Here is a 25,763-nt window from a genome sequence, read left to right on the forward strand (position 1 = left end):
ATATTTATTGAATTATTCAATATTTATTTTTTCTTTTAATAGTTGAGATCAGTAGGTTTAATATTGTGTCATTTTTTTTGAATTATGAGTCATAAACATTTACCATTTATAAATAATAACAAATTTCATTTGAAAACTTGATTATGAAAAAATTCACACATATACAAAGGTGGAGAGGTAGTACAATGAATCACCATATCCATCACTCAGCTATAATAATCATTAGTTGTAGCAAATCTTGTTTTATCTACACCTGTACCCACTTCTCATAATGCATAAAAAATTATAAAAAGATACTTCTATTGGTGTCAAATTTGTCCGTAAATATTTTTATTCTTTTTGGGGGGTGGGAAAAAGTTTCATGAAGATTTTGTAAAATATTTTCACCCAACAACAATTATGAATACATTTCAAAGAATATAAGATGACCTTGCATTCTAATTTTTTTTTTTTTTACACTTTGTATTTTTACTTTCCCCTCTTTTCAAATTTAATTGTAGGCATTTGGTGACATATATCTTTAGGAAAATCACAATGTGATGATTTTTATAGGATATTGAATATATAATACATTTAAGAAAACAAAATGGATGAAGAACCTGAAAGAACTAAGCGATGGGAAGGAGGCTATGAAAGAACATGGTGAGTAGACCATTATTACAATGTCTCTCTTTTAGATGTTTTTTTACAACTTAAAAATTTTTTTTTCTTTATTGATTTTAGAGAGAGAAGAAGGGAGAGGGAGAGAGAGATAGAATCATTGATGAGAGAGAACATCGATTGGCCACCTCCTGCATGCCCCCCACTGGGCGTTTGGTCCACAACCTGGGTATATGCCCTGACTGGGAATTGAACAAGCGACCTCTTGGTGCATGGGTGAGCCACACCGGCTGGGCATTTTTTTTTTTACAACTTTATTGAAGTATATTGTACAGATGTTAAAATTTACCTATTTCTAGTGTATAATTCAGTGATTTTTAGAAAATTTGTTCAGTTGTGCATTCATCACCATAAATCAGTGTCAGAATATTAAGAAAAAAAATTTTGATTGATTTTTAGAGACAGAGCGAAAGAGAGAGCAATTGTTTGCTCTACTCGTTTATGCATTCATTGGTTATTTATTGTATGTGCCCTGACCAGGGATCAAACCCAACCTTGGCATATTGGGACGACATTCCAACCAAGTGAGCTACCTGACTAGGGTGTAGAACTTTTTTTACCACACTAGTAAGATGCCTCATGTCCACTTGCAATTAATTCAGTTTATACCTCTCGCCCAAGGCAACCACTGATCTGCTTTCTGTCTCTTGATTTTTCCTTTCTGGAAATTTCATTTTATATAAATGTAATCATATAATATGTGGTCAGTTGTGTTTGATTTTTTTCTTTTAACATGCTATTTTCACCCTGGCTGGGTAGTTTAGTTGGTTAGAGCGTCGTCCCTGTACACCAAGGTTTTGGATTTGATCTCCAGTCAGGGCACATACAATAAGCAACCGATGAATGCATAAACAACTTGATGTGTGTCTCTCTCTCCCTCCCTCCTACTTGCCTTCCCTTTCTATCTCTCTCTCAAATCAGTTTGAAAAATGCTATTTTCAAGATTCATCAGTGTAGCATGTATCAGAAATTTATTCTTTTTTTATTGGTGAATAAGTGTTCTATTCTATGGTTATACCATGTTTTTATTCATCCATTCATCAGTTGATGGACATTTAGATTGTTTACAATTTTTGGATGTCACAAATAATGCACCAGTGAACATTTACATACAAATCTTTATGTGGACATATGTTTTCATTTTTCTTGGGTTAATACATTTTTAGCTTATCTTTTTAAACAAGTAATTACTGCTTATAGGGAGATTCTTAAAGAAGATGAATCAGGATCACTTAAAGCTACAATAGAAGACATTCTCTTCAAAGCAAAGAGAAAACGGTATGTAAACTTTTTTGTAAGTGTGTTACAAAAAGTAAAATATATTTCTTTAAGCCCTCTGTCCCCTATAGCCACTCCTCAGTACTTAATTTAGCCATGTGTCAGGGAAAATGACATGTAACCTGAATAGAGCAAAGGAACCAGCCTCAGCAGGGAAATGGGTCTTTGGGGACTATCCAAAATGCCTGTAATTGTGTGGATTTCATAAGTTAATGATTTACTTTACTAAAAAAATGCAGGTTAGTTGAAAAGTTATATTGATTTTTTGGGGTAGTAATGGTAGTTCATTAAAATGTTTGCATAATTTTAACAGAGTATTTGAGCACCATGGACAAGTTCAACTTGGAATGGTATGTTATTTTTTTCTTTTACTGGTACAGAACAGTTTTGGGGTTGAGAAGCATTCTGGCTTGATAGCATAAATAATAGTGAAAAAACAAACCTTTTAAAAGAATATATTAAATATATATATATAGACTATGTGAGTATTAAATGCCACTTTTACTTCTTGGTCAAAAATGTATTTGAAAAGTGATCTTTGTGTTTCTTTTTTCTAGATGCGCCATCTTTATGTGGTAGTAGATGGATCAAGAACAATGGAAGACCAAGATTTAAAGCCTAATAGACTGACATGTACTTTAAAGGTAAAAGAAAATTTTTTAGATACAATCTTTTTTTTGTTTGTTTGAGTTTGAATTAATACAAACTACGGCTAGGTAGAGGTGCTGCCAGATCATTTAGGTAACTTATACACCAAAATAGCTAATTATAGTAGTCTCCCCTTATCCTCCATTGTAGTTACCCACAGTCAACCACAGTCTGAAAATGTTAAATAGAAAATTTCAGAGATAAACAATTCATAAAATGTATTTATTTAATCCTCACCTGAGGATATGTTTTCATTGATTTTTTTTTTTTTATCCTCACCTGAGGACATTTTTTCCCGTATTTTGTTCAGATAAAGTGGGAGGGGGAGAGAGGAAGAGAGAGAGAGACATCGATGCGAAAGGGACATATCAAGTGGCCGCCACCCGCATGACCCATCCAGGGCCGAGGACAAACTGTAACCGAGGTACGCGCCCTTAGCGGGAACCGAACCCAGGTCTCTCCAGACCGCAGGCTGACGCTCTAACCGCTGAACCAAACCGGCCAGGGCTGTTTTCATTGATTTTAGAGAGAGAGGAAGGTAGGGAGTGAGGGAAAGAGAGAGAAAGAGAAAGGGAAAGAAACATTGATTGTGTCCCGTACTTGTCCTGACCAAGGATTGAACCTGCAACCTAGATATGGTCTTGATCAGGAATGGAACCCACAACTTTTTGGTGTACGGGCAGTGCTCCAACCAACTGAGCCACGTGGCCAAGGCAACGATTCATAAGTTTTAAATTGCATGCCAGCCCTGGCCGGTTTTCTCAGTGGTTAGAGCATCGGCCTGCAGTCCAGAGAGACCTGGGTTCGGTTCCCGCTAAGGGCATGTACCTCGGTTGCAGTTTGTCCCCGGCCCTGGTCGGTCGTGCAGGTGGCAGCCACTTGCTGTGTCCCTTTCACATCGATGTTTCTCTCTCTCTCTCTTCCTCTCTCTCTTCCTCTCTCTCCCTCCCACTCTACCTGAACAAAAAATGGAAAAATGTGCTCGGGTGAGGATAAAAAAAATAAATTGCATGCCATTCTGAGTAGAATGATGACATCTTGTGCTGTCCTGCTCTGTCCTGCCATATCAACATGGATATGAATCATCCCTTTGTCCATTGTATCCACTCTATAAAATATTGAGAGAGAGAGAGACAGGAGAGACTATATTAATGTAACTTTTATTACAGTGTGTTATTATAATGTTCTATTTTATTATTAGTTCTTTTGTTATTTTCTTAGGTGCCCAACTTATAAATTAAACTCTGTTATAGGTATGTAGGTATAGGAAGAACTGTCTGCAGCTTCAGGCATCCATGGTGGTCTTAGAATGTATCCCCTAGAGATAAGGAGGGACTACTATATGTATGCTCTTAATTTCTACCCTTCCACCCCAAGTGAGGATCTTGTTTTGTCAGTTATTTATTTACTTATTTTTGGTACGTGTCCCTAGGGGGAACCGAGCCTGGGACTCTGGTCCGTAGGCCGACGCTCCAACTGCTAAGCCAAACCAGCCAGGGCTTGTCAGTTATTTCTTTCCTTTATTGAATCTTCTTTCTCCTTTGAGTTACTTGAATCAATCTCCTCAGTTTATAATACATTCATATTATTTCCAATTATCAAAACCCATCCTCAATTCTGCTCATTCTCTTTATTGGGTCTATTCCTTATTTAGATTGTTTCTGTCTTACATGTCCAAATAATTCCATCTTTTAAGGCCTAGCTTAAACCTATTCATCATTTACCATTTCAAATTTAGGTTTAATATTTTAATTTTTATTTATTTACTATTTTAAATTTTATCTTTTTTTTAATCCTTACCCAAGGATTTATTTTACTGATTTGAGAGAGAAAGAGAGAAACGTCAATCAGTTGCCTCCCATATGTACCCTGACCAGAGATTGAACCCACAACCTGGGTATGTGCCCTGACTGGGAATTGAACCTACACCTTTTTTAGAGTATGGGACAATGCTCTAAGCATCTGAGCCACCCAGCCAGGACTAAATTTTAGCTTTTTTTCTTCCCCCTTTATTGATTTGAGAGAGAGAGGAAACAAGGGGGAGAGAGAGAAACATAGATGAGAAAGAACATCGATTCGCCGCCTCCTGCATGCTTTCCACTGGGGATCGGGGCCACAACCTGGGCACGTGTCCTAACTGAGAATCAAACCGGCGACCTCTTGGTACATGGGTTGATGCTCAACCACTGAGCCACACCAGGTGGACTCATTTTTTTATTAAATATTTTTACCACTGAACATTTTTGAAAGTCTATAAACTTAAAAATCACGCTTGATAAATAGGTTTCCCAAAATATGTTTCCTATGGTTGTTATTTTGCTCTTACCTAGTATTTTCTTTTTGTTTTATTTGAACAGTTGTTGGAATACTTCGTAGAGGAATATTTTGATCAAAATCCTATTAGTCAGGTACGTAAATAAGTGATAGAATTCAGAATTAGATTCCTGCTATTACTGTCAAATAGAATTTATTTTAAAACACTGGGCATCTATTCTATGAATTATTAAGTGATTCAGATTGTATACCAGTTTTTGGTACACTTGTCAATGAAAAGTAAGATAACTCTAAAAGTCAAATTATGTATAGTGTACTCATAGCTAAATTTATGTCAAAAGCATCATGAGAAAAAGTTTCTTACATGATAATTATTCCTTTTGTAATTAAGTCATATTAAAGTACGTTCTTATCAAGAAGTAATTTGTTAATAATAATTTTTGTTTTTATTTTTAGATTGGAATTATTGTGACAAAGACTAAAAGAGCTGAAAAACTGACAGAACTCTCAGGTATACATAAAATTACCTTTATAGGACTCAAGGACTTGGCTTTATTTACCCAACCTTGAAACCCTGTTCATAAGGTTGCCTAGTAAGTAAAATTAGGCCTTCCTCTATGTTCTCTATTAAACTCAGTATCTAAGATGAACTGTTTTAAATTGAGTTCTGCACAGTGGTGAATAGTATTACAATGAAAGCAAGTACGTTTATTTATGATCTATACTTTCATCCCAAAAGTATTAAAATTATTGTAACTGTTCAATAAATCCACCTAATTTTAAAATTATTTTTTTACAAGCTAAACCTCTAATTTAAAGAACAAAGAATATAAAAATTAAATTGTAGGTATTGTTAATGATTCAGTTTTTCTGTTTTCATGGCATGCCTAACTGAATGTTAGTTTTTTAAAATATAATGGCAGGTTGCCCTGGCCGGTTTGGCTCAGTGGTTGGAGCATTGGCCTGCAGACCAGAGAGTCCCGGGTTTGGTTGCCACTAGGGGCACGTACCAAAAAAAGTGTGTGTGTGTGTGTGTGTGTGTGTAAAATGGCAGGTTTTATTTGCTTTGGTATATGTGTTATTATAAATTTACATCACTAGTTGTAGTTTATTTTCTGTGAAATATACTTAAATGTCACTCTCAACCTTTCTTTCCCACCAATACATATGAAGAAAATGACATACTTTTATCATTGATAGTTTTTTACTATGGCAGTAAAGAGTGAAATGGATATTATAGCCTGGAGTGAGTGATCTAGGAAACTCAGTGACAAGTAATCAAAAAAAAATTTCAGCCCTGGCCGGTTTGGCTCAGCGGTTAGAGCGTCGGCCTGTGGTCCTGAGAGACCCGGGTTCGGTTCCCGCTAAGGGCGCGTACCTCGGTTGCAGTTTGTCCCCGGCCCTGGTTGGTTGTGTGGGTGGCAACCACTCGATGTGTCCCTTCGCATCGATGTTTCTCTCTGTTCCTCTCTCTCCCTCCCACTCTACCTGAACAAAAAATGGAAAAATGTCCTCGGGTGAGGATTAAAAAAAAAAAAAAAAAAAAAAAATTTCAAATAAGTTTAGTCACAAAAGAGATATCATTTGCTCGTGTTCAAAGGTGGACTGATTTCATATATAGTTGTTTCTAGAGGTTTCTAGCTCTGACTGGTGTCTTCTCGGATAGGCTTTCTATGTCCATTAATACCCCAAGTCTACATGACCTTTGTAGTCTGTAGCTTTAGCACAAGTCCCAGAGAGGACTTTTATTGACCCTGCTAGTTATGGTCTGCCTATCCATGAACAGTCAGGGTAGCCAGGGGAATGAAGTATTTTGTTGGTAGGCCTGGATTACATGCCTGTGCCTGGAGCAGGAGGGAAACACCATAAGCTTCAGAGTCACGTGGTCTAAACTGGATTATTATATAGTTGGGAAAAGATGGTTCTCCTAAGGAATGGATATAGGGCCAACCCTCCTGTCTCTCCTCCCAAATTAGTAATAGTTTTCTGTGTGCACCTAGAAAGTCATATATATAGAAATGAAAAATTCTCTAAAGATTCTGATAGACCTCTTGAAGGCACCCTCTCTCACTGTGATCAGAATCACTGCTATAAACCACACTGAGAGTAATGTGGCTTTTAATTTTTTCTTAGACCCACAGAACAGTGGAAGATGAAAAAAATATTTGTATGGTATGATATAAAGAGAAGTGGATTGCCCTGGCCGGTTTGGCTCAGTGGTTAGAGCGTCGGCCTGTGGTCCTGAGAGACCCGGGTTCGGTTCCCGCTAAGGGCATGTACCTCGGTTGCAGTTTGTCCCCGGCCCTGGTTGTTCGTGCGGGTGGCAGCTACTCGATGTGTCCCTTTCACATCGATGTTTCTCTCTCTCTCTCTGTTCCTCTCTCTCCCTCCCACTCTACCTGAACAAAAAATGTCCTCGGGTGAGGATAAAAAAAAAATAAAAATAAAAAAAAAGAAGTAGATTAAGCCCTGGCCAGTTTGGCTCAGCAGTTGGAGCATTGGCCTGCGGTCTGGAGAGACCCGGGTTCAGTTCCCGCTAAGGGCATATACCTCGGTTGCAGTTTGTTCCCAGGCCTGGTTGGTCATGCGAGTGGCAGCCACTCGATGTGTCCCTTTCACGTCGATGTTGCTCTCTCTCTCCCTCTCTCTCCTTCCCACTCTATCTGAACAAAAAATGGAAAAATGTCCTCAGATGAGGAGAAAAAAAAAAGAGAAGTGGATTGAGAGAGCCAGGAGATCTAGGTTTGAGTGTTAGTCCTGTCATATGTCTTTGGGCAAATCATTTACCTTATTAGATTTGTTTTTCACTTATGAAATGAGGGATTTGGACTTAATGAGGTACTATTCATTTCTATAATTTTATGATTCTAAGAATAAATACTTGTAATATATATATTAAATATGGCAAACGGTTAATATTTTAAAACCTATTCTATTTAAAGAATATACAATACCAAAGATGAGTCCTAATGTAAACTGTGGACTTTGGGTGATAAAGATGAGTCAATGTAGGTTCATCAGTTGTAACTAACTGTAAACTTTTTGATAATTGATAGTAGAGGAGGTTGTGTGAGGCAGAGAATATATGAGAACTCTGTACTCTGCTCAGTTTTGCTGTGCACCTAAAACTTTTTTAAAAAATAAACTCTATTAAATCTTTAAAAAGCCCGGCCAGTGTGGCTCAGTGGATTGAGCATCGTCCCATGGACTGAGAGGCCGCAGTTTGATTCCTGGTCGGAGTACATACCCCGATTGTGAGCTTGATCCCCAGTAAGGGGCATGCAGGAGGCAGCCAGTAGATGTATCTCTCACACATTGATGTTTCTTTCTCTTTCTCTCTAAAAAAATCAATAAAAACATGTTTTAAAAAAAAGATGAAATTGGGCAATATTAAAAATAAAAAGTTGTGCACTCTGGGTTAATATTATTAAAATGTTTGCTAATAAATAAAATGATTAATTGTACAGCAGGTCCTTGAATAACATCAGGTTCAGCATTGTTTCATTGATGAGGTGCTGTAGGAACTTAACTCTTTTTTTTTCTTTTATTCTCACCCGAGGACATTTTTCCATTTTTTGTTCAGATAGAGTGGGAGGGAGAGAGAGGAAGAGAGAGAAAAAAACATCGACGTGAAAGAGACACATCGAGTGGTTGCCACCAGCATGACCAACCAGGGCCAGGGACAAACTGCAACTGAGGTACGCACCCTTAGCGGGAACCGAACCCGGGTCTCTGTGGACCACAGACCGATACTCTAACCGCTGAGCCGAACAGGCCAGGGCTTAACTCTTTTTTTTTAAAATCTTTATTGTTGGATGTAGAATGTATATTACAGATGTTCCTCATTTTTCCCCCATGGACCCCTCCTCCTCACTCCTGCCCCCTCCTGCCTATTCCCACACTATTGTCTGTGTCCATTGGTTATGCATGTGTTCTTTGGTTTATTTCTCCCACCCCCCAACCCCTTTCCCTTTGAAGTTTGTCAGTCTAGCAATGAATTTGTACTTCTTAATCCCTTCACCCTTTTCACCCATTCCCTCAACCCCCCTCCCATCTGGCAACCAACAAAATGTTCTCTGTATCTATGAGAATGTTTCTGTTCTGCCTGTTCATTTTGTTTGTAGATTCTATTGTTGATAGATATGTATTCATTGCCATTTTGTTTGTTCATACATTTTCTTTTTCTTCAAAAAGACCCTTGATCATTTCATATAATAATGGTTTGGTGGTGATGAACTCCTTTAACTTTTTCTTGTCTGGGAAAGTCTTTATATAGCCATCGATTCTAAATGACAGCTTTGCAGGATAGAGTAATCTTGGTTGTAGGTTCTTGGTTTTCATCACTCTGAATATTTCTTGCCACTTCCTTCTGGCCTGCAAAGTTTCATTTGAGAAATCAGCTGACATCCTTATGGGAACTCCCTTGTAGGTAACTAGCTGCCTTTCTCTTGCTGCTTTTAAGATTCTCTCTTTGTCTTGAAACTTTTGCATTTTGATGATGATTGATGTGTCTTGGTGGGGACCTCTTGGGGTTCATCTTATTTGGGACTCTCTGTGCTTCCTGGACTTGTATGTCTATTTCCTTCACCAGGTTAGGAAAGTTTTCTGCCATTATTGTTTCAAACAGGTTTTCAGTTTCTTGTTCTCTGTCTTCTCCTTCTGGCACCCCCAAGATGCGAGTGTTGGCATGCTTGCAGTTGTCCCAGAGGCTCCTTACACTATCCTCACTTTTTTGGATTCATTTTTCTTTTTGCTGTTCTGATTGGGCGTTTTTTGTTTCCTTATATTCCAAATCGATGGTTTGCTTCTTGGATTTACGTACTCTACTATTGAATCTGTGTAAATTATTCTTTATTTCAGTTAATGCCTCCTTCATTTCTGACTGTGCATCTATCATTTCTGACTGGTCCTTTATTATGCTCTTGAGGCCCTCACTAAGTTCATTGAGCATCCTTATAAGCAGTATTTTGAACTCAGCATCTGTTAGGTTGCTTATCTCCATTTCGCTTAGTTCTTTTCTTGGGGTTTTGTTCTGTTCTTTCATTTGGGACCTGCTTCTTTGTCACCTCATTTTGGCTGCCTCCCTGTGTTTATTTCTGTGTATTCCTTAACGAGAGGTATGGGGCTATGTGAGACCAGATGCTGCTTGTTTGAAAGAATTTAGGAAAAACCTGAAGCAGGATCCAAGACTGGCCAATCCTATGGTTAAGCGAGTGGCAACAGCTTGGGTGGGCCTGAAAGTTGGGTGGGGCAGGGCCTCAGGGAGTCAGCAGGGCGTGGCTACCAGTGTGAGCCAGGTTGCTGGAGTCCCAGGTATGGCGGCTGTCTGCCGCCCCAGGGAAGGGCTCACCAAAGGAACAAAGGCCTCTGACAGCACGTTTGTCCCATAGAAAGCCCCCTCTGCAGCCCTCGCTCCAGTGCCAAACAGCTCAGTTCTTCCCTGTAGGTCTCTGGTGCCCCTCAAGCTGCCTCCCTTCCAAGCTTAGAGGGAGAGAGTCCGATAAGTCCATGCGTAGGCCCTTTAGGGAGCTGCCTGGGGCTCCAGCCGCTTCAGCTAACCTGAGCCTCAGTTCCCGCTGGTTTTTCCAGCCAGAAGTTATGGGGATTCTCTTCCTGGCACTGGAACCCTGAGCGGGGCGCCTGGTGTGGGACAGGGACCCCTCAGTCCTCAGGGAGGACCTTCCCAGCATACCTCCTGATTTTTATCCGCCACACTTGGGTGTGGGACCAGCTCTGCCTCCGCCCCTCGTACCAGTCTCAATGTGGCTGCTTCTTTAATTCTGTAGTTGTAGGACTTCCATTCAGCTTGATTTCAGGCGGTTTTGAATGACGGTTGTTCTGTAGTTTAGTTGTAACTTTGATGTCTTAACTCTTGTTTATATCAATCAGTCTATGGTAAAATTAGTCTTCTTACTGCATTTTTTTTTATTTTTAGTATGAAGTGAGACATATAATAAACATCTCTGATAAAAGAGCAAATTGCTAAAAATATAAATTGAAGGGACTGTTTAACAAATATATAAATTATGGGAGAGATATAAATTTACATAATGTATAAATAGTTTTATTAAAAGTAAATTAACAGGGGGAACGCTTTGTAAAGCATATGATGGTCTAATGACTATATAGCTGAAACTAATACAAAATAATTTATTTTTATCCTCACCCAAGGACATTTTTGCATTTATCTTTAGATAGAGTGGGAGGGAGAGAGGGAGGACGAGAGAGAGAAACATCGATGTGAGAGAGACACATCGAGTGGTCACCACCCACATGATCCCACAGGGCCGGGGACGTGTCCTTAATGGGAATTGAACCCGGGACTCTCTGGTCCACAGGCTGACACTTTAACTGCTGAGCCAAACCAGCCAGGGCTACAAGATAATTTTGAATGTAAACTAATTAAAAAAAATAATAAATAAAATTAAAAATAAATAAATAAATAAAAGTGTATTATTTCTTTTTTTTTTTTTTAGGAAACCCTAGAAAACACATAACATCTTTGAAGAAAGCTGTAGATATGACCTGCCATGGAGAGCCATCTCTTTATAACTCCTTAAACATGGCTATGCAAACTCTAAAGTTAGTGTTTTATATTTATTACATATAATTGATTTCAAAGTTTTTTGAATTAGGTTGAAATGATAATATGTTAATATGTGTCTCTATAAACCTAGTTATAATGAAATTGTTGTAAAGAGAAATATGTAATGTCATTTATGATGTTTAGTGTGGTGTTAGTAAATTTCATTTTATATTTTAATTTGTTAGGATTTAGAAAAACATAAAATTGTAGCAATATTAGTAGTACAAAAGAAATACATTGATGAAAAAATATTTTATTGAAAATTGATTGTATATGGAATTTAATATGGTATAATAACTTGAGTTTGTTGTTATTTTGTAATCTGTAAATTAATAGCACTCTTTTCCAAAAAGTTCAACTATGTGGAATATAACTTAGACCCAAGAGGACGTATTCAACAGTTAAAGCTCATATATTGTGTTTCCGGCTAGTCTGTCCTGACTCAGATTTTTATACCTTTATATAATAGATAATTTTCTAGTTTCGAAGTAGATGAGGATGTAATACATGTAATGAAGGTAGGCGCAATAGCAGCATCCACAAGTGAAAGCTGAGAGCCTAAGCAGGTAGGCAGTAAATAACTGATAAAATTGCTCCTAAAAGCATAGAAATCTCTAGTTAGTATGGGAAATAACTGCTAATCACATCTTGAAATTCCATAAGCCATCATTTAGTTAAATAGTACACAAAATTAATGTTTATAATTATTATGACCTAATCACCATGAGTTTAAATGATAGACTTTGAAAAAGAAATACATTACTGTTGTCAAGCCACATGTATTCACCTTAAAATTGATCCATATGGTATTGTTATACTTTCCAATGTACCCTTTAGATTTTGTATGAAGCAAATGTAGCTTCATAATGCCAGGATCCTTTGTCAGTCTTGTTTATCTGTCTATCCCCAGGACTTAAAAAAGAGTTTTTAATTCATTCCTTTGCAATGTTGAAAAAAAGGAAATATTCTGTAGTCTAAATGTATAAACCATGTACTCTGTCCTTTTTGGGTACATTTTTCATTAGCGTAATTTGTTATACCTAATTGGAGTGTATTTTATCTTTGTTTAGACACATGCCTGGACATACAAGTAGAGAAGTCCTAATCATCTTTAGCAGCCTCACAACTTGTGATCCATCTAATATCTATGACCTAATCAAGGTAGATCCAATAATTTTATAATCAAAACCAAAGTTACAACTGTAAAGAAAATTCTATAGTGAATTTATTACTAGTTTTCAGAGCATTCTGTTTATTTTTCAAACACATTAATTGTTCAATGCTGTTTTTTCTTCCCCCAAAACCATCCATTTACTTGGATTTTACGAAGACCCTAAAGGCAGCAAAAATTAGAGTGTCTATTATTGGACTGTCTGCAGAGGTTCGGGTTTGCACTGTACTTGCTCGTGAAACTGGTGGTATATATCTAGAATCTTTAATATTTACTCATAATTACTATGTAAGAAGTAACAATTTATTAATTAAATTGAGATGTTTTAACCTGTTTTTAAGCTACTAAACTTAAATTAGTTCATGTCCTGAAGTCTAAAATATGGGTAGTCATCTTAGGGATATCATTGATTTTTTTTGTTGATAATCATCTCAAAATGCAAGCAATTTTCCGAAGTTATGTCAGTGTTCAGAGGAAGCAGTATAACTCTTGAAAAGCTAGAAATTTCATTAAATGTAATACTTTGTAAACATCTTATAACTTGGCTCTAATTAAATTATAGCTATTGCTAGAGAAGTCAGTTTAAAGATGTTATTTAAATAAGGTTTTGGAAAAATGATAATTTAACCAAAATACTTATTTTTAAAATGTACATTTTCTGATAGTAAAACTTTTACAGAAATACATAGAAATTATATAATTCATTGTTATGTTTGGAAAGCTGATTTTCTTTTCTTTCTCTTTTCATCTTATTAGGCACATACCATGTTATTTTAGATGAAAGCCATTACAAAGAATTGCTAACACATCATGTTAGTCCTCCTCCTGCTAGCTCAAGTTCTGAATGCTCACTTATTCGTATGGGTAAGTGTTTATTTTGTGTTATTTTAAAATAGACACTTAAAAATATATATTTTGGCTGAAACTAGACTTTCTATTTTCATTTATACAAGTGATTTTAACATTTAAGAATCTTTAAACTTAAATGTTTTAGAATTAGAGAAAATTATGCTATTGAAGCAATTGTGGAAAATACAGAGATATAAAAAGAAAATTAAAACCATTTGTAGTCCTATTATTACTCAGAGAACACTACTGGCTTTCTTTTATTGTTAATGTGTGAAAGGTATAAAGACACTGCATTTATAGAAAAATTTTTGTTGTATTAGAAAATTTAAGAAATAAACTGCAAAATTCTCAGTACTGTTTGATCAAAGCTATGTACTACAAACTGCAAAGACGAAAGGTTGCAAGAAGGTCCATCAATTGCTCGATGTGATTTTTTTTTCTTTTTATTTATTTTTAGAGAGAGAGGAAAGGAGAGGGAGAGAGAAATAGAAACATTGATGAGAGACAACATCGATTGGCCACCTCCTGCATGACCCCCACTGGGATTGGGCCCACAACCTGGGCACGTGCCCTGACCAGGAATCGAACTGGCGACTTCCTGGTGCATGGGTCGATGCTCAACCACTGAGCCACACTGGCCGGCCTCCATGTGATTTTTTTCAGGAGACAGAGAATGATGGGTTTTGCATCAATTTTATTTTTTATCTTCACCCAAGGATATGTTTTTATTGATTTTTTTATAGAGAGAGGGAGAGAGAGAGAGGAACATAAATGTGAGAGAAACATTGATTGGTTGTCTCCTATAGGCACCCCAACCGGGGATTGAATGCACAACCTAGGTGTTTGCCTTGACCGGGATTCAAACCTACAACTTTTTGGTGTATGCTCCAACCAACTGAGTAAGCCACCTGGCCAGAGCGGTTTTGTATCTTTTTTTTTTTTTTTTTTAATTTGTTTTTTTCTATTTTCTAAAAATTTTATAATGAACATTTATTACATTTATAATTGAAAAAGGCATAACTGTGTATATATAAGAAGAATCTCCTTGTTTAGTATGCATTCTTTTAACTATCAGAGAAATAGAACACTTTCTGCCTTGTTTTGGGCCATATATAGTATGGGTCACTTGCTTTTTCCTATTTCCTCATCTGTAAAATGAGATTAGTATCTGTCTTGTGTGTTGCCAGGATTGAGTTAGTGCAGATGAAGCATTTAGAATAATGCTTGATGTAAACACTCTATACATTTTAGGTATTATGTTGTCTAATCATTTTTGATTTATTGATACATTTCCTTAGCCTATTTTAAAAGGATTATTTAATCTTATAATAATTCTTCAAATTGATTTGTTAGAGCATTTGGAAATATCAACCCATTTTCTGTCACCTGATGTAAATATTTTTTTATTTGGTCATTTACCTTTTATTTGCTTTGATATGTAGATATAGTTAACATTTTTATGTAATAAAATCTTTTTGTTTATGGTTTCTACTTTTTTGGATTTGTTTTCAAATTAAAAAATACACATGAAAAACAAACTGTGTGTTTGAGCATTCCAAAAATTTAAACCTAGACATGTATTATTTATATAAAGTGAAAGTAGGGTATGTAATAGACTCCTCTATTGTGTCAGAAAATATTTAAAATTGCAAACATTTTCTTTTTAAAAAGCAGTATATGTTATTGTTATTACATTAGAAAATATAGATATGAACTTGAGAATCTGAGGCCATATATATGGACAGATCTTTCCCCCATTTCCTCCCTTTTTAATTTTTCCTGTAACCTGGAATTACAGTCAGTTTGACCATGCTATAATAAACATATCTAAAAGTCAGGAAAGAGAACTTTTATACAATTTTGTGGGCTTTGTGGTAGGAACATTTTTAGTTTCCTAGCCATAGAATTTTGTTATTTGCTTGGAAAATAAAAATAATACATTTTCTTCTGTGAAGGATTTCCTCAGCATACTGTTGCTTCTCTGTCTGATCAAGATGCAAAACCCTCATTCAGCATGGCGTAAGTTAAAACTTTGAAACTATCAATAATGGTGTTTTTATATTTTAAATTTCCTTCTATAAGTTGTAAATTAAAAATATGGGCTTAGCCCTGGCCAGTTTGGCTCAGTGGTTGAGCGTTGGCCTGCAGACCGGAGAGTCCTGGGTTCAGTTCCTGCTAGGGGCACGTACCACCAAAAAAAAAAAAAGATGGGCTTAAAACGTAATGGCTTTTGTAAAGGATTACATTCTATATAGCTGTAAAAAGGAGTGTGGACTATCTCTATATACTCCTATGCAGTAATCTTTAGGATATATTACTAAGTAAAACAAGGTAGAGAAAAGTGAATAGTATGCTACCAATTATCTCAGAAAAGGATGGAAATTCGAGTAGATATACATGCTTGCACATATATGTATTATATATATAGATAGATAGGTAGATAGATTTTTTTAACCCTCACCCAGTGATTTCAGAGAGAGGAAGGGAGAGGGAGAGAGAGAGAGAAACATTAATCAGCTGCCACCCCTTTGACCCTTCGGTATGTGAGGTGACACTCAAACCAACTGAGCCACACAGGCCAGGACCATACTTGCTTATATTAATAATAAAAATACTAATGGGCCCTGGCCTATGTGAATGAGTGGTTAGAGTGTCAATCTGCACACCAAAGGGTCTCGGGTTCAATTCCCAGTCAAAGGCACATACTTAGGTTGTAGGTGGGATCCCTGGCCCAAGTCGGACCCATCTGGGAGGCAACCAGTCAATGTGATATGTTTCTCATTGATGTTTTTTTCTCTCTCTCTCTCCCTCTCTCTCTTCCTCCATTTCACTGTCTCTAAAAATCAATGAAAAAAATATCCTTGGATGAGGATTAACAACAACAAAGATAGTGATGCAAATCAAAAGTGAAAACTAAAAAAAATATTTCCCTAGGTGGTGTATGGAGAAGGGCAAAGAGATAGACCATAGATTTATCTGAATATACCTTGTTTTAATACCTTGGAGCTTTACATTTTATATAATTATAAAACAAAATTAAATTTAAGAAAGTGATTCTTAAAAATTACAAGTAAGACTATTGTCTCCAGCTAAAAAGGTATAATAGGGACCCTCTTGCCCCCTGCCGGAAAACGAGACCATACACACACACACACACACACACAATTTTTTTTAATCCTCACCCAAGGACATTTTTGCATTTATCTTCAGATAGAGCGGGAGAGAGAGAGAGAGAGAGAAACACATCGAGTGGTTGCCACCCACACGACCCCAACAGGGGCGGGGGGACAAATTGCAGCAGAAGTACATGCCCTTAGTGGGAACCAAACCCGGGACTCTCTGGTCCGCAGGTCAACACTCTAACCACTGAGGCAAACTGGCCAGGGTATTTTTTTTTTAAATACGTTTTTATTGATTTTTTAGAAAGAAAAGAAGGCAGAGAGAGATAGAAATATCAATGTGAGAGAGAAACATCAATCAGCTGTCTCCTGCACACCCCCCACTAGGGATAGAGTCCGAAATCCAGCACGTGCCCTTACCAGGAATTGAACTGGGACCTCCCAGTACATGGGACAATGCTCCTCAGTCCACTGAACCACATCGGCCAGGCCAGACAATATATATAAAACAACAGTTTTTGCCTAGCCAGTGTGGCTCAGTGGTTGAGTGTTGACCCATGCACCAGGAGGTCACCGATTTGATTCCCAGTCAGGGCACATGCCCAAGTTGTGGGCCTGATCCCCAGTGAGGGTCCTGAGAAGGCAGCCAGTTGATATTCTCTCTCATTGATGTTTCTATCTCTCTCTTCCTCTCCCTCTCTCTAAAATCAATAAAGAAAAAAAATTTTTTTAAACAACAGTTTTCAGCCATTGGAAATAGGCAGTGCAGATAATAATCCCTGAAAGAAGGAAAGCAAATGAGGTGGGCTTTATGATTGCAGTTTGCTGTCTAGAGAGAATTTCCAAGCTACAGTATGGGGAAGGAAAACCCACACAGAGCCTTGAGGTCTTGCTCAGTTAAAGAAACAAAGTTCAGAGTTTGGGGAGGCTGAAATGGCTATTATTTTGTAGGGCGGAGTACTAGAAAATAAAGAGCTGCACACACAGCTCTCGGGATCTTCAGAGACTTCCCCATCAGTCATTAGTTGAATGTTGATCTGCAAACTACTGGGGCCAGGGAAAGAGCCAGTAGAGAGGAGTGGGCAGAACAGTTCCTAGAGCTAATAGGGTAGGGAATAGTTTATATCCCCAACAGTCAGTTTGGAGAGACCTCTTAACATAATAGGTATTGAACAGAGTCCACAATCATGGAACCAAATTAACCCTGAACTAACAGCTGCTCTGGGCAACCTAACAAACTTAAAAGCAAATTTAAACAGATCAAACTATTTCCAAGTTACTTAAGTATATTCCAGAAAGAACCTCAACATATTTAAGGAAATACAAAAATACAAAATTTCACCCCAAAGAAAATTCACAATGTCTGGCAGCCAATCAAAAATTACCAGGTATGCCCTGGCCAGTTTGGCTCAGTGGTTAGAGCGTCAGCCCGTGGACCTGAGAGTCCGGGGTTCGGTTCCCACTAAGGGCACGCACCTCAGTTGCAGTTTGTCCCTGGCCCTGGTTGGGGTTGTGTGGGTGGCAACCACTTGATAGATCTCTCTCGCATCGATGTTTCTCTCTCTCTTCCTCCTGCTATCCCTCCTTCTCTATCTGAAGATAAATGCAAAAGTGTCTTCTGATTAGGTTAAAAAAAAAATTACCAGGCATGCAAAGAAGTCAGAAAATACCCATAACAAGGGGGAAAAAATCATCAAATGGAAACATATCTAGAAATAACACAATTGTAGAATTAGTAGACAAAGTGTTAAAACAACTATTATATGTATGTATACTCCATATGTTCAGGAAACTAGAGGAGAACATGAGCATATAAGACACATGGAAGATAGAAAAAAAGACCCAAATCAGATTTCTAGAGATGAAGAATACAATGTGTAAAATGAAAAATTTAATGGCAGATGAGTTACTGAAGAAAAGATTAGTGAATTCAAAGACATTAATGGAAACTGTTCAAAACAAAAATAGAAAAAACAATAAACATAAGTGAGCTATGAAACAACTTCAAGATTTTAATATCAAGGTAGCATACTTTCTTTTGCTCTAACTGTTTACATCTTTATATATCATATTTTAAAAGTAATTTTTCCCCCCACAGGCATTTGGATAGCAATACTGAGCCAGGACTTACATTAGGAGGCTATTTCTGCCCACAGTGTCGGGCAAAGTATTGTGAGCTTCCTGTTGAATGTAAAATCTGTGGTAAGAAACCAACTGTTTATTATTTAGTAAACTAATCTTGAATAACTTCTTACCTATATTGCTTTCAAAATAAATGTAAATATTAAGCTCTGCCTATATTTCTGGATTTAATGTGAGAAGAGAAATGTATTACTTTTTTTTGTTGAGTACCAAATGCTCCATTTCCAAGAATAAATGTGGCGTGCCAGAAGAGTTCCTGATTCTCTTTCTGAAAACAGCATGTTCTGTAAAGGAAATGCAACAGATCTGGTGGACATTTTTGTAGCTCTTAACTTCATCAAGTAAATATATAAGAATGAGGAATTAAATTAATTAGTAGAATTTTATTTTATTTATAAGTGACCAAATAGGCAAAGAGAGGTCACACACTTAGTGACAGAACTGACTGCATCGTGTTGGAATCTCCTTTTATGGCCACAGGTAAACTGAAGAAATGAATAGCTACGATTAAAAACAAAAACCAAGAAACAAGTTGCCCTGGCCGGTTTGGCTCAGCGGTTAGAGCGTCAGCTCGCAGACTGAAGGTTCTCGGGTTCCATTTCCAGTCAAGGGCACGTACCTGGGTTGCAGGTTCAATCCTCAGCCCTGGTCGGGGTAATGCAGGAGGCAACCAATCGATGTTTCTCTCACATTGATGTTTCTCTCACTTTCTCTCTCTCTCTCTCTCTCTCTCTCTCTCTCTCTTTCTCTTCCACTCTATCTAAAAATCAATGGAAAATTATCCTCAGGTGAGGATTAACAACAACAAAAACATTTTAGCCATTGTCTTTATAAGGTTTAGGCTATTAAATATGTTTCTCTGCTTTATGTATCAGGTCTTACTTTGGTGTCTGCTCCCCATTTGGCACGGTCTTACCATCATTTATTTCCTTTGGATGCTTTTCAAGAAATTGCACTACAAGAACATAATGGAGAAAGGTATATGTGTTTTGATTAATTTATATAAGTGGTAATGTTTGAATACATTGTCACTACATTTTAAAAGTTACACTAGTACGCCCTGGCTGGTTTGGCTCAGCAGTAGAACGACAGCCCGTGGACCCATGAGTCCTGGGTTCAATTCCAGCCAAGGGCATGTACCCGACCCCATGGGGTCATATGGGTGGCAACCAGTCTATGTGTCTCTCTCACGTCAATGTTCTCTCTCTCTCTCCCTCCCTCTCTCCCTCCTGCTCTATCTGAAGATAAATGCAAATATATATATAGAATTGAGCATGATGTTAGTTATGCATGTACATGCTGTTGGTTCAAGAGGGTTGAAAGAGAATTAAATTCTCGCCCTGGCCATTTTGGCTCAGAAGTTAGGTCAGGGGTTTGATTCCTAGTCAAAGGCATGTACCTGGGTTGCAGGTTCGATGCCAGCCCCAGTTGTGCAGGAGGCAACTGATCGATGTGTCTCTCTCACATCGATGTTTCTCTCTCTCTCTCTCTTTCCCTCTTCTTCTTTCCCTCCCTCCCTTCTACTCTCTCTAAAAATCAATGGAAAAATATCCTTGGGTGAGGATTAACTAAAAAGAAAGAGAGAATTAAATTCTCATCTTTCGTGGTAAGTGGTTCATAGCCAATGCCTATGAAAAAACCAAGAGATAATACTATGAGTATGGGTAACTATCAGACTATTTTGAAAGTGTTTGCTCTGGGGAACTGGAAATGAAGTGTGCGGGGGTGGATACTCAGGGAACTGTTATTTTTTGTAATAAGTTTTGAGAACTTTTAACTCTAAGCCATTCCTTGAAAATTAAGCCTGTAGGCATCTATTATATGCAATAAGTTAACTTCTGTCCATCTAGAATTTTACCAGCTGTCTATTACCTTTGGGAGAGGTGAAAAATAATCCCTCAGATCATTTTCTGTAGGGTTTAATTCCCTCGTATAATCCCAGTTGAGAAAGCATGCTCATGTTTAACATTGATGAAAAAAAAAATTTTTTTTCTGTTTTTAAAATATAACATTTATTGCCTAGATGGTTTTACTTCCAATTTTTAATTTGGAAGTACTATACAACTAAAAACTAAAGAGGAACAAAAGTACCAAAAGCAAACTTGTGATTCTGTTCACGTGGCATAAACCAGTTTTGTGGATAATATGTTGCAGTAGTTTTTAAGTTCTGTTTGGAAAAACATGAATTCTACACATTATTAGTATTTTCTGTTTAATGCATGGGCTGAAATCACTAGGATCAACTCCCTTCTTGAAGAAAAATACATTTTTTTAAAGTAAGATTTTGTGCTGACTGTTAGATGACTTTGGGTTTACCATGGAATTTTCTTAAATTATTGTTGTTCATGACTCTTTTTCCTAAAAGTCATGTGTAAATTAATTGTAAGTAAAAATACTTATTAATTAAAAGATTTCGTTATTGAACTTTTTGCTGGGCTATTTAAATGAGTTAATTCTAAACAAAATGATTCTTAAACTTTTTCAGATTTTGTTATGGATGTCAGGGGGAATTGAAAGACCAACAGGTAAGTTCATGTGTTCTAAATATTAACTATTGTACAAGAAATATTGAAGAAATAGTATTAAAAATTTTCAGTGGATTATTGAAGACCAGACTCATATCAGGTTATTCCTAAGAAGTGTAATAACTGTAGGTAGAGATAAAATGGAAGCACAGTAGTTTAAATAGTTGTTTTATAATTCTGCATTCTAATTTTGCTACAAAAGATATTTTAGTACTTTTTTTTTTTTTTTTTTTGGTACCTGCCCCTAGTGGGAACTGAACCTGGGACTCTCTGGTCCGCATGCCGATGTCGCTTCAACCGCTGAGCCAAACCAGCCAGGATGATATTTTAGTACTTTAAACTGTGTTCAGTTTGCAAGCTAAATTATGTTTAGTTTGGAAGTGGTAAACATTTTTTCTCTATATTGTACTTTAAGCTCTGTCATAACCCATTTTGAAGTGAGGTTACCATTTAAAGTGATCCCAGACCAAAGGGTATTTCCTCATTTTGCCAATGAGAAAATACTTTTTAAATTTTTGAAGGGGGTTCCCTGGTCAGTTTGGCTCAGCGGTTAGAGCGTCGGCCTGCGGACCAAAGTCGGCCTGCGGACCAAAGAGTCACGGGTTCAATTCTGGTCAAGGTCACATACCTCGGTTTCGGTTCAGTCCCCCGCCCTGGTCGGGGTCTTGCGGGAGGCAGCCAGTTGATGTGTCTCTCTCACATCGATGTTTCTCTCTATTTCTCCTTCCCAGTCTGTCTGAAAATAGATGGAAAAGTATCCTCGGGTGAGGATTAAAAAAAATTTTTTTGAAGGGTGCAAATTTGAATGTATAAACTTACACATATAAAGATACAAATAAGATAGATAACTGTCTAGTTTTGCTTTTTTATTAGTTTAGTCACATGTCCATATTTAACATTCTTTTTTTTTTTTTCTTTTGTACATGCCCCTAGCGGGAACCGAACCCAGGACTCTCTGGTCCACAGGCCGATGCTCCAACCACTGAGCCAGACTGGCCAGGGTGCATGTCTCTATTTAAAACTGTACATTATAAACTATATAAAATATTAGTGGGAAGGATTGCTTGTTTGTTCTACTCCCATTTCATCAAACAAAGTTTTACATGCCTCTTTGATGTCAGTAACTTCATCCTTACTGGAATCACTTTTTGAATTATTAGACAGTTTTTAAGAACACATTATCTTTACTTCTATGCTGTTTTAGATTTAATGATTTTTGAATCTGTGTATGATGTTGCTCTGGAAGTTTTACCCCAGGCAAATTAGTATATATTAGTGTGTATATATATACTAATTAATACTAATGGAATAATGAGGTTTTCTTTCTTTTTCTTATATGTGTCTTTTGCCATATTCTTTAGTGGTTTAATTAAAAGGGTAATATAACTTTTGCAATTGTGAGGTCATTCCCTAGGAATAACTAAATCTGTGTTAAATTGTTATGCTTCTCTTTTTAATTGAACCAGTTAGATTACTTCTCTAAGCATTCAAAACTAGCGCTCATTTCAAGCTCATGTGTCTTCGCCAAATAGTTACTTAAAATGAAGTAATTGAGGGTATCCTATAATAGAAGAAGCTTTAAAAGTTTAAGGACTCGCCCTGGCCAGTTTGGCTCAGTGGTTGAACGTCGGCCTGTGGACCAGAGAGTCCCTGGTTCGGTTCCCCGCTAGGGGCACATACCACAAAAAAAAAAAAAAAGTTTAAGGACTCAAAAACAAAATTATTCCTTCATTTCTAAGGTAATATTTTGGGGGAAAAAATTACTTTAGATTTGAGAATATGTGGTGCATTGGAAATATTAATGTAGGTGGGGGAAATTGACGAGAGATATGAAAGAACAAAGCAACTTGAATGTGTTCTAGCCATGCCCTGCTTAACTTTTAGAAACTGCTTTTTAATGAACTTTTCTTCTTTTCACTGCAGGTTTATGTTTGCACTGTATGCCAGAATGTTTTCTGTGTGGACTGTGACGTTTTTGTTCATGACTCTCTCCACTGTTGTCCTGGCTGTATTCATAATATTCCAACTCCTTCCGGTGTTTGATTCCAGCATATAGTACACATCATATGTGTTAAAAAAGAAATGTGCAACTGTAAATAAAGGGATTATTTAGAAGAAGCTCCAATCAAAACATGAAAAGCAGTTCAAAAGGAAAACTTTTTGCTAAGAAAATGTAATATTTTATTAAATTTAAAATTTTGTGTCCTGTCACAGAAATACCTGGAATTCAATAGTACTTCTTTCAGTTAATTTTGTTTTCTATTATTTTGAGTTGTAATATTTTCAAAGTCATTGTACATTCTTATATTTAAGTAACTTAAAATAATTAAATTGATGTGATAATTTCATTGTTTTTTAATTAAATACAGAACTTTAATGATTTCTTTTACTTTTTAGTATAAAAAGAAAATTAAGTATAAATATAAATTCAGTATAGGATAAAAATTAATAATTATAAATTTAATGCATCTGGAATTATTTGTGACTGACCAACGGGTATTTTTAGGTTTAAACATTCAAACTCACGTTTACCGTGACCACGCCTGCAGTTAACTCAGAGATTAAACAGGGACAACAGGCGGCCAGTAGGGTGGCATCAGGCAGCCGTCACTGTGGAAGTCCTTGTAGCAGTTCATCCAGCACGTGTTAGGTGCACAGTGAGGAGATCCTCCATAGGCCTCAAGGAGCCAAGATCTTTTATAATAATTCCACAAGCACAACTCCCAGGTCCCCCATAAGGAGCATGTCAGTTTCAAGAGTCACCACACTCAGGAAAGCCTGAAGCATGAGGTTCCCATCAGATTATTAAAAGTGCATCCAGTCCAGTTACAGTTTAGTAATCGGGAGTCATTTTACCATAAGAAAAGTTGCTTAAAAATGTAGTTGACATTTCTACCTTTCTCAAGAAAGCTTAACTGTAGTTGAGATTCACAGGCAGTGAAGGAAAAGGTCCTGTTAACCTTTTCACTCATATGCTAAGCCTATTGCTTTATAGCTTTTTCTGAAGTAATTGGTAAACTATTTTACTTACCTCAGACTGATTTACCACATAATTTAAGCTAATAAAAGTTGTGGTGTCGGCCCCTGTGAGACTCATTCAGGTTCATACCCAAAGTTTAACCTTATCCTCTTCAACTTTTCCCCTCTAGGTCATCAGAAAAACAGGTGAGAAAGTATGATGAGGTCTGTCTCAGGCTTAGTGCAGATATGCCATGGTAGGTAAAACTCTTCAGGGTCTACCCTGGTGAGAGCAAATCAGGTCTCCATAGCAAAGTATGTTTATTTTAAATCTGTAAACTTCAGTCACTCTAGATTGAGTTTCATGAATTATAATATTCATGATTTAATAAATAACAATTCTTAGTGAAATATGTATTCAATAAAGACAATGTAGTCCCACCCTGGAGAGTCCATTCAATGAATCTTAATTTTTTTTTTCTTCATTGGTTTTCGAGAGAGGAAAGAAGGAGAGAGATCAACATTGATGAGAGAGAACTTTGATTCGCCACCTCCTTCATGCCCCCCACTGGGGATGGGGCTCACAACTTGGGCATGTGCCCTGACTAGAAATCAAACTGGCGACCTCTTGGTACATGGGTCAACGCTCAACCACTGAGCCACACCGGCCAGGCTATTCAGTGAATCTAGATGGAGCCCAGGAATGTGCACTTTTAACAGTGTGTGCATGAGTATGCACACACAGAAAACACTGTAACCAAAGTAACAGCTTTCTCCCAGGAGTCATACTCTTTGAACCTAGACCCACATGATTCTTTATGTGGAAAGAAATTGCAACTCTAGGTAACCAGGTAACTGCTGTCTTCTTCCTTCTGCTCTAATGACTTAACAGATGTCATTAACATGATCAGAGTATTCTATCTGCCCCTACCTGACTTAGAAGAAAGGTTATGAGAGTCACTTATTGAAAAATTACTTAAAATATATTAGACACACACTCTCACTATACATAAAAGAAATATTCCATACTTATTTTGGCTGCTTTATCTCTTTCTATAGTTTTAGGTTTCATTTGCATAATTGATAAGGTGAATGTTTCAGTTAAGCTTAAGAAGGAATTTTCCCCCCCACAATTATCAAGAAAGTCCTTGTTTAAGATTACAGAAATAGCCCTGGCCGGTTTGGCTCAGCGGTTAGAGCATCGGCCTGCGGTCCTGAGAGACCCGGGTTCGGTTCCCGCTAAGGGCACGTACCTTGGTTGCAGTTTGTCCCCGGCCCTGGTCGGTTGTGCGGGTGGCAGCCACTCGATGTGTCCCTTCACATCGATGTTTCTCTCTCTCCCTGTTCCTCTCTCTCCCTCCCACTCTACCTGAACAAAAAATGGAAAAATGTCCTCGGGTGAGGATAAAAAAAAAAAAAAAAAGATTACAGAAATAGAAATGGTGACCTAAGATTGTTAGTTCTGGCCTTTACTTTTCTTCTTGGAACTCACAATATACTATAATAGTGAAGGAAACTGTTTATGTCTTTCTGAGTTCTGCTGATTAATTAGA

General features: G+C 37.2%; 1 protein-coding gene across 2 annotated transcripts; it reads left to right on the forward strand.

The window, feature by feature from the left end:
- The first annotated feature begins 504 nt into the window (after positions 1-504).
- On the forward strand, positions 505-23,632 carry GTF2H2 (general transcription factor IIH subunit 2). 2 transcript variants are annotated; one of them, XM_036278961.1, is made up of 15 exons: positions 505-642; positions 1,861-1,938; positions 2,252-2,288; positions 2,496-2,582; positions 4,944-4,994; positions 5,317-5,371; positions 11,337-11,442; positions 12,517-12,607; positions 12,777-12,864; positions 13,374-13,481; positions 15,422-15,485; positions 18,684-18,787; positions 19,603-19,705; positions 21,213-21,252; positions 23,176-23,632. In XM_036278961.1, the coding sequence occupies exons 1-15, from the start codon at positions 587-589 to the stop codon at positions 23,293-23,295; spliced, it is 1,188 nt and encodes a 395-aa protein (XP_036134854.1). In that variant the 5' UTR covers positions 505-586; the 3' UTR covers positions 23,296-23,632. The 2 variants fall into 2 exon arrangements, with proteins under 2 accessions (XP_036134854.1, XP_036134855.1); XM_036278962.1 differs by lacking the exon at positions 2,252-2,288 and having other exon boundaries at positions 555-642; positions 23,176-23,598.
- The last annotated feature ends 2,131 nt before the right edge of the window (positions 23,633-25,763 follow it).

The sequence above is a fragment of the Molossus molossus genome, unplaced genomic scaffold (assembly GCF_014108415.1).
Source record: "Molossus molossus isolate mMolMol1 unplaced genomic scaffold, mMolMol1.p scaffold_m16_p_3, whole genome shotgun sequence".
In the NCBI taxonomy this organism is placed as follows: domain Eukaryota; kingdom Metazoa; phylum Chordata; class Mammalia; order Chiroptera; family Molossidae; genus Molossus; species Molossus molossus.